The following is a 12,570-nucleotide window of genomic DNA, read 5'->3' as shown; positions in this document are numbered from 1 at the left end:
ATGCTTCATTAATTAAAGAAAAATAATTATTCTTTAATACACAAATGTAATTTTGAATCATTTATGTCAAAGACAAAAGTTCTCAAATCGTTTCAACACAACTCTTATAGACTTATTATAGAAACATCAAAGTGCATTTTGTTCATAATATATGTTGTTTTTTTCTGAATTTCCAAGGTTAAGCTGATGAAAGGTAAATAATTATGTCTTTGTCTGATGTATACATGTATTATATGATATTCAATTCCGAATGTCCAAATATAAATGATGAAAAACTTAATACAAATTCATTTTAGTCACCTTAGTTTCATATTACAACCGAGACCCCTATCACCAGAACCACACACAATTTTCCGTCTTTCCTTCTTGACAAAACTACCGAATATAATAAGACTGAAATTGGAAACCTTTTGAAAGTATGACAAAAATACTTCACTCTGAATGCACAAGAATGTTTCAATATGGTCCCTTGAATATGTGTAGCAATAGGCATATTGAAGAATAAAAAGAAATATTTATTCAATATAAACTAAAAACTTTTGTATAATGTATACACCACTGGCATCGCAGTTAACTTAAAAGAGATCGAATCTATGCCACAAATGATAAATTTTATTTAATGAACATTAAACAAGAGCACCGCCTTGCGGGTGCTGACGCTCATCTGATTTTTTTTGTGTAATAGAAATATTGTCCTACCCATGATTTTCTAAGTCTAAAAAGGGCCATCATTCTTGCAAAAAGCAGAATAGAGTTATGTTTCTTGATGTACAGTGTCCACTTATGATGGTGAAAAACTATTGCAAGTTTTAAAGCAATAGCTTTGATAGTTTATGAGAAAAGTTGACTTACACATAATACTCAACCAAGAAAATGATTTTCTAAGTCCAAAAGGGGCAATAATTATTGCAAAAAGCAAGATGGAGTTATGTTGCTTGCTGTACAGGGTCAGCTTATGCTGGTGAACAAGTGTTGCAAGTTTCAAAGCAATAGCTTAGATAGTTTAAGAGAAAAAGTTGACCTAAACATAAAACTTAACCAAGAAATCTGATATTTTCTAAGTCCAAAAGGGGCCATAAATCTTGCAAAAAGCAGGATGGAGTTATGTTTCTTGCTGTACAGGGTCAACTTATGATGGTGAACAAGTGTTGCAAGTTTTAAAGCAATAGCTTTGATAGTTTAGGATAAAAGCTGACCTAAACATAAAACTTAACCAAGAAAACTGATTTTCTAAGTCCAAAAGGGGCAATAAATCTTGCAAAAAGCAAGATGGAGTTATGTTTCTTGATGTACAGGGTCTGCTTATGATGGTGAACAAGTATTCCAAGTTTCAAAGCAATAGCTTTGATAGTTTAGGAGAAAAGTTGACCTAAACATAAAACTTAACCAAGAAATCTGATATTTTCTAAGTACAAAAGGGGCCATAAATCTTGCAAAAAGCAAGATGGAGTTATGTTTCTTGCTATACAGGGTCAGCTTATGATGGTGAACAAGTATTCCAAGTTTCAAAGCAATAGCTTTGATAGTTTAGGAGAAAAGCTGACCTAAACATAAAACTTAACCAGGCAACGCCGACGCAGACGCCGACGCAGACGCCGACGCCGACGCCGACGCCGACGCCGACAACCGCTCAAGTGATGACAATAACTCATCATTTTTTTTCAAAAAATCAGATGAGCTAAAAATTATTGTTTAGAAGTCTGTTTTACAGTGATTAAGTAGTAAACAATTCTTTACTTGACACTATTTAAATAATTAGAAAAGTGCTTTGCCATGCAATAGAGTGCCCCGACTGTAGGAGATCTGAATATCTCAACTGCAGCATAACCAAATGATCTGATATCTGTCAATGATGTATTTACAATATTATGCTATATATATATATATATATATATATATATATATATATATATATATATATATATATATATATATTATTAAGTTGCAATAAAATGTGTTTGCGTTTGAATTTGTATGTCTGTAAATCTACATTCGTTCATTGACTTTTTAAACATTTGTTTATGTTAAAAAATCTAATAAAGCTTTATTTTAAAAACTGTGGGGAAAATACAGAACAAGAGCTGTCCGTAAGACAGCGCGCTCCACTATTCGGCGAATTGACAGTAAAATGAATATATGTCTCAATAAGAGACCTCTACTTTAAAAGGAAGATACACCAAGGGGCACAATTCTGTCAAGAACACAAATTAGAGTTATTGGGATTGTTACCACACATGCAGATGAGGAAGGTAAAGATATTTTTTAGTTTCAAGTCATTATCTTATATAGTACCAAAGTTATGTCCAGAAAACGAAGTTTGCAAAAAAAAAAAAAAAAAAGTATGAAAGGGGCATAATTTGGTCAAAAATACAAATCAGAGTTATGAGGATTGTTACCACACATGCAGATGATGATGATAAAGATACATTTTAAGTTTCAAGTCTTTATCTTATATTGTACTAAAGTTATATCTAGAAAGCGAAGATTTCCAAAAAAATCCAAGTATAACAACTTTGTGACCTTGACCTTGGGTATAATGGGCCCAGCCCCTGCACATACTTCGTTTGTATACTGGACAATGTTTATGTGACCTTACAGTAAGATATAAGCAATAGTAACAAAGATATGACAGAAAAACAAAGGTTGCCGAAAAACTTTAACCTTAAAAATAACCTAAGTACAACACCTTGGTGACCTTGGGTATAATGGGCCCAGCCCCCACTGCACATACTTTGTTTGTATGCTTGACAATGTTTACGTAGTTACAGTAAATATAAGCAATAGTAACCTTAAAATAACCTAAGTTCAACTCCTTGGTGACCAGGGTATATTGCCCCAGCCCCACTATCTTCAATACTATTGTTTGTATGCTGGACAATGTTTAAGCAAGTTACAGTATATATGCAATAGTAACAAAGATATGACAGAAAAACAAAGGTTGCCGAAAAACTTTAACCCTAAAAATAACCTAAGTATAACACCTTGGTGACCTTGACCTTATGTATAATGGGCCCAACCACTGCACATACTTTGTTTGTATGCTGGACAATGTTTATGTGAAGTTACAGTAAGATATAAGCAATAGTAACAAAGATATGACAGAAAAACAAAGGTTGCCGAAGAAATCTCACGCTGACGCCGAGTGAGTAGAATAGCCACTCCCCCCACCCCACTATTCTTCGAATATTGACATATTGTTTTGTAAGGGCAAATGTTTAAGCAAAGTTATTAGCTCTCATTATGGGCAACATTTGTGCCAAGTAATATTAAATCCCTTGATGGATAAGTTTTGGAGCAGACACGAAAAACATGTAAAACTTTTGGTCTTGACCTTGACCTTTGAGCTAGGGGTACGGTAGTTACGCTAGACACAAACTTGTTAACTGGAACATATATATCAAATAATATTGAAATCCCTTGACGGATGGTCGAACAATGGACCGAGAAACCTGTTGACCTTGACCTCTGAACTAGGCGTCTACGTGCTGCGCATGACAAGCCATCTCGTTATACGGAAAATTACCTAGTAATACTAAATCCCTCGATAGAATGGCGGATATAGACCGGGCAGGAAAATATGGGGGCAGACTGACTGGCGGATGAAGAAGTTCAATCGTATATTCTCCGAAACCGGTCTTAGGACTAATAGGGGGAATAATTAGTGGTACAACTATGCAGCGGTAAAGCCTTGAACTATTTGGTTTAAAGGTTGCGGGTCCGAATCCTGCTGACTGCCGGATCTGCCAGCTGTGTTCAGTTGCAGTCCTGCTGAAGCAGTCATCTAAGTTGAAAATAAGCATGCCTAAGTATGGGAAGTCTAATGTTCCTTTGTAACAACACTTTCACTTTACTAAAACCATCCGATAGGTACACCTTAAACATTGAAATAACATAAGCTCAGAATCACACAAAATAAAGGTATTTACTGAACTTTGAAGATAGCTTTCATCTTAATTTCTTTTCTCTATTAGATCGAATCTTCTAGATCTAGTAAGACAGTTACTTGAAACATTTGTAATTATCCATAAACAATCGTTAGCAAATCTCACAAAATTCTCTTCTAACAAGCAGTTGGGGAAATTATTTTCTTTGTTTAGCAATAGATAAAACGATTTTCTTCATTACTACATCAATAGCTAGACACTCATTTATTTGCTTTCTGTACATTGGAATGCACATATTGATTCTTAAACTAATGACTCCCAGCACGAAAAACAACGTCTAGCGAAGCTCTGTGACTGTATGAAGCATAATAGTAGAAGACATAAAGATTTATGCCTTTCAGTGAAACGGAACATCACGTTTTTGTAGCTACACTTTTGAACGAGCACTTTTTCATTACACTGTCGTGAACTTATTAAAATCACTTTTGATTGCCTAAAATATCCTCAATGTCATACCAATTAGCTTCCGAGGCGCCACCGGATGTTGGAACGTCATAGAAATCAGTATTCTGGTTGGGTGTAGTGTCTAAGAGATTTAAAATGTCTTCTTGAGATGTGCTTGATTGAGGGAATGTGCCCCCTTGTGACGCCATGCCGTACGGTGGGGTTTGTCTCGTGAGTGTGCTTTGGCCCATTTGTTGCGTCATTTGCATTCGCTGCTGTTGCATCATCATTTGTTGCGCATGCGCACTATTTTGCATCATGGCCGCTTGCTGAGACTGCATTGGATCCATATGCATCGTCCTTTGACTCTGATGATGCATCTGCATCTGAGCGGCGCTTGTAGAATGGCCGTCTGACGAGTATGACCGATACTGCATCATCCCCGCAGAAGTGGTCGGCGCACCGTGTCTTACTGCGTGTGCTGACATAGGATTCATAACCCGCGGCCAGTCTTGTGGCTGCCGAGGGTTTCCAACAATGGGCTGCGAGATATTAAGTCCATCGGGTCCAGTATTTACATTTGGAGGTCTTTGATTTCTCATAATTGCACTAGTATATGTTGGCGCGTTAGGTGGTCTCTGCGGTCTACCAGCCATTTGGTGAGATAGAGCACCTGGAAATGACGCTTGCCTCTGCATTGACTGATTTGAGTAATTCAGTTGAGTCTGAGACATTGACATACCCATTTGTTGTTGTTGCTGCATTGCTGTCAATTGTGCAGCCCGCATGCCACTTTGCATTTCACTTACTTCACTTTTCACTGAAGAATAACCCTGATTTTGATGAGTATTTGTTTGATTCACCATATTTTGAATAGTCTGCAAGGGATTTTGTCCCATGCTATTTGAAGGTATACCCCCATTCATGCTATGTTGCATTTTATATTCTGGAGGTGGCCGATTCATATATTGCTGCATTTGTGCCTGTCTTTGATCTGTGTGTATTTTATTCTGCATCATCTGCTGTTGTTGCTGCATTGTCATTTGATCATTGGGCATAAAAGTCTGAGACTGAGAAGAATTTGGAACAACATTAGGCGGAGATGCAGCAAATCCCTGTTGCTGAGTGAGTGAAATATTTGGGAAAGGTTGTCGAAGTTGAACATGCTGTGTCTGAGACATTTGCATACGATGAGAACCATCCGAGACCTGCATATGTTGCGTTTGAGTTATTTCCATTTGAGGTCCTTGGTTGAAATGAGCAACCTGATTCTGAAGCTGTTGAAGAGATGACGGCCCAGTGTCGGCTTGAGAACTTGGCGTGTTATGAGCGTAATGTGCTAATTGTTTGTTAGTGTTTTGACCATATGTTGGCACCGATTGTTTACCTCCTTGCGGATATCCAATACTGGGCTGACCTGGGTACGAGCCCGTGGAGCCAGTACGGTTTTGCATACCACTATAATAATCCTGCGGTGAGTATCCATTTCTGGTGAAGTTGCCAGTTTCTGATAAGTCACTAAAAGGGTCCACTGCAGATTTGACACCAAACTGTTCTTGACCTGGATGGTGCTGCTGATGTTGAGCCGCCATTTGTTTCAAAGTCTCTGCAGCTAAACCACCTTCGGTCATAGTCTGAGCAGTATGTGACGGCGTTCCCCTGTAGGGTGGGGTTCGAACCTGTGCCTGACCCTGACTAGGGTCTACATACATATTTGAAGCAAACATATTTCCGTTTGAATCTGACGTTTTCAAACCACTAACATTCTCCTCAGAGTCCTGAACATGTCTATATATTTCGTCAAATTTGTTCAGTTCATCTATTATCTCTTGAGGCAATTCTTCGTCTTTTTCAAAACTATTCAAAATGTCCGTTAGGTCCGATTCGTCTAAATCCGAATTATTATTGTTATTACTGGAGTTTGTCTGATTTATGGAATCCTCGTTTGGCTCTTGTTTACACTCAACATTAGTTTGAACATCAGTTTCCGGTTCGGTCTGAGATTTAATAGTCTGATTTACTGTAACATTTGTTGAGATTTTCTGTTCCTGTTGAGACTTTCCACCGTTAATCTGGTGAACTATATGCACTGAAACACTGGACAAGATTCCTCCGTCTGTCGCTGAATTATTGGCGGAAGTGGCAAGAGTTTTAGTTGGCGGTGCTCCGTCATCGTCTTCAAAGCGATATACATTCTCTGGATGACTTTGAAGCTGATTTTGGTTCTCCAAAGTGTTGTTGTCTATTTTATGTTTCAGTCGTTTCTGAAAAATATGAAACATAATGAAATTAAATATCCTGATCACATTTGCATGTTTTTACAGTTTCTACACATGAATGAATTCAACAGTCCAACTCACAGCGTAGAGGAGTGGGGTTGGGGTAAGTTCGGCTGTGGAGGCCCCTGCTTCTTGAACAAAGTATTCAGTGTATCTGGCTTATTTAATGCAATCTAAAAAAAACTTACTGTTTCTTTTCCACGGCAAATTCGCAATAGGTCAATGACAATGTTTAATTCTTTGAAATATTACTATATAACTTTTGAGTCATTCAGGCATCTTATAATGGTTATAAATTTTCAAATTGCGCTCAAAATTGTGTAGATGTATGGACCAGAAAATTCAAAATTATATATAAAGTCGGAAAAGTTAGCTTTCTTTGAGATCAAATTTCCAGTGTCCAACTCTTGAAAAACCCTGAAGTTAAACGCTAATGTAACTTCGGTGACTTAAAATGCAATTAAAGTCAAATAATTACAGGTCGGAATTAATAAAAAGCTATGTACTGACTGCCGTATACGCGATCAGTGGAATATAATGTGGTTGATAATATAACCAATGCTCGGAACTACAACAGCAGAGTAGAAATGAGGAGGTGTCGGGGAGGGGAGTAGTTGTATCAGCCGTATACTCAATGTGCTAGTCTTTTTTTTCCCAGAACCACTCACAAATAACGAAACTTCCATAATCATGATAATGGCACCGTGGTATTATAAAAGAATATATACAATATCATCGCTTAATCAAGCCGAATGATCAATCCTATACAGTACTCCTACAGTTCAACTCAAAATCATTATAGGTCTGAATATACAGGGGCATAGTCTGATTCTGTATTTCAGCAAACGCTTAATAATATATAAACACAAGAACTTCAGAACTGAGGCAAATCGGTCCCTATTATATATCTTGATGCGCAAAAATATTCAGCCCTGCGTCAAGCATGCATATCAATTTATCCAAATGCAAAAATAATAAACAAACATGATGATAGCGAGAAAAAATGCTGCAGATGTATGATAGCTAACATCCCTGCATATTATCTATGTCTTGAAACATAAAATACAGGAGTAAAATAAGCATGAAGATAACGGCAGAGCAACCACCTGTGGAAAACTTCAATAATTAGACCCTTGTAGTATACTCCTAGAAATTCTTCACTTCAATGTCTGAAATTCTCACATACCATGCTGCACTTCATGTGTAGGCAAAAACGATATGAGCTTTTGATGGAAAGTATATAAGAAACTGATTTTGTTCCTAACTTTTAAGTGTTGTAGTTGTCTAATATATTATAAAAATACACTTCCTTAGTAAAATGTTCAATGCAAAAGCTCCGTTTAGTACCTTCTTTTATTTAAATTACTCTGCTTGGAACTACTCTTTAGGAAAATTAAAACTTTTCGGGTATCTTAATGCGTAAAATTCATTTAGATCATACAAGCTGTTTCAAAATAATTTCAAAGGTAAAACATTCTTAAATTTTAACTTTGTGCTAACAGAAAATGTGTTCAAAGATACAATATGTTTGTTTACTTAGAATCATAAAAACAGTCTAGATAATAAGCCAGTTAAATCTGATCATGAGACAGAAAATTTATTCAACTGTGTAAATAACATAAAATTAGCGAAAACATAAATAACAAAACGCGTTAAGACGTTAACATATCAGAAAATAGACATTATAAATAAATAAACGGTTAAAAGGCGAACAAAAAAGAAACAAACAGAAATTCAGACTAAGCCATAAAACAGTTTGAGCATATCTTCCTTCCGACCATGATAAAGGAAGAACAGGAAAAAGTGCTAACACTTCAATATGATACCTGTTCGTAAAAAGTGCGTACGTGTGGGTTACATATAGATAGTACTTACGTTTATCTACGCAACTTTATAGATATATTTACACGCGATTGAAAACTGTAATTCGATCCGTTTAAATGTATAGCTATTAACCATACGACACAGTAACATAAAACTGTACATTTTTTCTAAGACATGTATTCCAGCTCAATTAGTACACGACATATATGTGTATTTACGTTACTTACAACCCAAATGAGCAAATGCAAAACAGACAACCTGCCAATTACTGATACATTACTCCTTGGAATCAACAGAATTTGTAATTTTTGTTTTTTTTTTATGAGTTGCCGCAAATTACAGTAAGATAAAAAAACCGTTCGGTGCGATTTTGTTAGTAATGTTTATACAACGTTTGACGTCCGCGGAGTGTAAAAGCATAAATAAACGTATACTAGTGTATAAGTGAGCGACGTCGTTATGTGAAGTTGTCAGTATGTTAATAGTAAAGAAAGAATTTTGAGTAGACAGGAAAAGCTAATACATGTATAATATAATGAAATACATTAGTGCTTTAAATTTTTACTGTTTTATTTTAATTGAATGAAATTCGCAAGTTCGATTTATCATTTTAATAAACTCGTTTATGATCGATTTTGAAAAGACTCAGTAATACCTATATCATGACTAACTAAATAAAAACAGAAACAATCATTTTACCCGCACTTAGAAACGGTGGATAACAAAATTAAAGTATCCTTCCTCTAAGAAGTCTAATATTTGTTTAATTGTAATCCAAAACCACTGAGGCATTTCAAAAGAAGTCCTTTAAACAACACTTCACACACTGCAGCATACACTTAATGTTGAAATCAACGAATTGTCGCACCCTTAATACTATAACACACCTTTAAGGCAACGCCAAGTGATATTTGAACCCCGTATAAAGTCATGTAAAATGGTTTAAATATCACAGAGGTGTTAACGAAAACAATTTTAAGTATTCTCTAATTCACTGTGTAAGATAATCTTAAGCTAAACATTGATCCGCTGACGTATAATAAAATGTCTGGCTAAGTAAACATCACAGTACAAATATATCCTAAAATCAGAAAGGCTGATTATAACAACTACGGATCTTTATCACTACAAACTATCCGATCTACCTGAATATAATAGCATTAATGCTGAACGTCCGGGAGCATGGGGATACACAATAAAATTACAGCCGCTTAAAAAAACTATAACATGTCGCATTTGATCGCGTTACTGAACAGACGTGTATTACTGACAGTCAATTAGCTGATACATGACAATGTGAATTATTTCTATTTGTATAACTTTTAATCATAAAGTATCTTTTACAGTACTAAATCAAAACAACTTAAATTTAAAAAAAAGGTGATGGTTTTATAAAAGCTTCTCTTATATAAACTCATGATATGTGAAAAGAAGCAAATATACGCTTCAGGTGACCTTACAGATAATTGTGTAATTATTTGACTTTAAACGATAAACAAAAACTATGTTTCTGATTTAAATGACTATATAAATAGATTCCACAGTGCAACGCGTAATTACGAAGGAAAGAATGCAGTTAAAACCCAGAGCGAAGCTATCAGATAACAGTGATTCGTAGCCACTCTAATGGCATGAACTCAGGCTAGAGATAATAAGGGGTCAGATCGCATTCAAATCACCCACCGTATAACCGCTAATCATTTATTGGAGGAATCCGAAAGTTAACGAAGTTTAATCAAATAATAGCGAGTTCAACAAGCCTTCAATATTGCTGCGAGAGGCGATCACATGTACACGAAGTGGTTAAAGCGAGATTTCGTAAGTGTCTCTCATCTTTACAAAGGGTAATTTATTTATTGATATTAAAGTCGTGAAGAAAAAAACATTTACATTTGCGCACTGGCTAAGACTTAAGTCAAATAAAACACAATCAGCGAAATAAGATATCGTGTTCTGATAGTAAAGCAACTGTCGAGCTAACCTGAAATTAAGAATGAAATACTTTTCTAATCTATTTCCACAGTAATTCGAACGGCTGTACGTGTTATCACATTCCTTCCGAAATTGTCACTATATATTCACATTAATTTTCCAATGTCTTATCGCGCAAGTCAATTGTATATCTCCGTTTCTAAGCAAACGATGCTTTCTTTATACATGAAACCTAAATGCAGTTTCGCTGATGGAGACTTATTAATAGCAATCACATATCCATTTTCATCAATAACTTAATACAGAAAAATATAGCACTCTTAATAAATCATGTCTATCAACAGCTACTTAGAGAAGATTCTTAAGGAGCGAAAAAGTAGGAACTGAAGTCGAATACAGTTACACCAAAACCGCTTGACTATTGCACATGCTTTTTCCTAACATGACAAGACAAACATGTAGGAGCTAGTCCTTAAAGCAGTTGTCTGTGAAAAAAAATAAGCAAAATATTCCAAATACAAACAGTTGCTAGTTTGCATTTAAAGAAAAACTGAATTTCATGTGCATTCCTTTCAAATCTGCTGATTTAACCATCAAAGAACTTATGTGAAAGTGAATATTTCCGTTCAGCTAGCTCTCATTAATTGCATCAAACACTGTCTGTAATTTCTGGTTTAATGTATTTGTACTAATTAAAGACCCAAGTGCTTTATTCCTTATCAAGACAACTTGCAATAGTAAAAGGTTTATTACAAGGTGTCGTTATTTATTAATGCATTCCAATACTGTCACTGTCAAGTAAATTCCACTAACGCGAAACATGTACATTCGTAAAAATCGGTGGTAAATTAACTGCACACTATTCCTAAATTAAAACCAATTAACACATAATTACCAATTAACATAATCACCTGCTGCTATAACGTGACAAGTGAATGGCTATACGTTTTCAATCCTATTAACTGAATTGACTCTACAAATTTTCTGCGTCCTGTATACCGGATCATGTTAAATTTAGTTACACATCGCTGGCGATTATTGAAATACGCTGTAAGCAGAGCTCGCAATCTGATTGGTCGAAAACAGAAATCAGACCGTCCCACTACAGTGCGCAGGTCGATCAACCTAAGCATCTTGTGTGTAACAATGTACACAAATCCGACTTGATCATGTACGCAGTTTTCTTGATTTGCACAAAGGAAATGTAAACTTACCGCTACGTTTTGATTTCGGTGATCAGACCCGCTATTGTCCGCCTTTGATTTGCTCTTTGAAGCCTTTTTCGCTTTACTTTCAAGCCATTTTTGGCGTAATACCAGAGCATGTTGCCTCTCTTGCTCATAAATAGACCTCTGTCCGAAGTCATACCGTTGCTGGAACCCGTTCTGGCGACGTCGGTAGACTTCAAAACGTCGTCGTAATCTGTCAATAACATCTCTCCTTTTAGGGGACATGTAGTCCCCCATACTTTCATAAGACGGCCCCGTAATTGTGTATTTTTCTCACTAATCAGCTGTTAAGTTAGTTCATTTTGTGTTTACATATCCGTCCGAAAGTGGGACACGGTTGCAACCGAAACAAAGCAGATTATATTTAGACCACTACAACCTAGCAGACGACATGTAAGTAAAGTAAATATTTCCGATAATATTTAATTTTAAACTAACTCTTATTCCTTAACCATGTAACTCCATGTCATTCACAGTGTTCGTGTGATTCAAATGTCAAACCTCCGATAGATTCATTAATAACACAGGAAGCGAGATAATGCATAACAGTTCGCTGACTGAATCAGACCAGTCGATTACTACACGTGGGGGTGTGTAAACTGCGTGGGAAGTATTAACTTAATGTATGAGTAAGTATGAATTGGGTCGCGTGTATCGTGTATTGCCATCAAAAGAGGTTGAAAAGATGAGTAATTTATTAATTCTTTATAAATTGTTATAAAGGTGTAACAGGTTATCCTAAGTTTAGACACACAGTTAGTCATTTTAGCCGTTATTTTATCGGTTGCGTGTAATACCCCTTTGGGTACATGTATTATTGTTTGACAGGCGCGTGTCTATGTCAACGATGCTACTTGTTATAAACATTATTATTGACTTTTGATCGCGTAATTTGACCTTTTATGTAATGTGTAAAGAAATGCATCGCGTAAGATAGGCACCCCAGCTAAACAAACCTGTTGTTCAACAGAGAAGGTA

General features: G+C 35.9%; 1 protein-coding gene across 2 annotated transcripts; it reads right to left on the bottom strand.

Annotated features, from left to right (window-relative positions):
- Positions 1-3,903: 3,903 nt before the first annotated feature.
- Positions 3,904-12,157, bottom strand: LOC123557387 (neurogenic protein mastermind-like). 2 transcript variants are annotated; one of them, XM_045348825.2, is made up of 2 exons: positions 11,578-12,157; positions 3,904-6,592 (listed from the first exon to the last, which is right to left on the bottom strand). In XM_045348825.2, exons 1-2 carry the CDS (start codon positions 11,827-11,829, stop codon positions 4,364-4,366), a joined length of 2,481 nt encoding a protein of 826 aa, XP_045204760.2. In that variant the 5' UTR covers positions 11,830-12,157; the 3' UTR covers positions 3,904-4,363. The 2 variants fall into 2 exon arrangements, with proteins under 2 accessions (XP_045204760.2, XP_045204761.2); XM_045348826.2 differs by lacking the exon at positions 11,578-12,157 and adding an exon at positions 9,319-9,474.
- Positions 12,158-12,570: the final 413 nt, after the last annotated feature.

The sequence above is a fragment of the Mercenaria mercenaria genome, chromosome 5, assembly GCF_021730395.1.
Source record: "Mercenaria mercenaria strain notata chromosome 5, MADL_Memer_1, whole genome shotgun sequence".
Classification (NCBI taxonomy): domain Eukaryota; kingdom Metazoa; phylum Mollusca; class Bivalvia; order Venerida; family Veneridae; genus Mercenaria; species Mercenaria mercenaria.
This window is presented reverse-complemented; position numbering and strand designations above follow the sequence as displayed.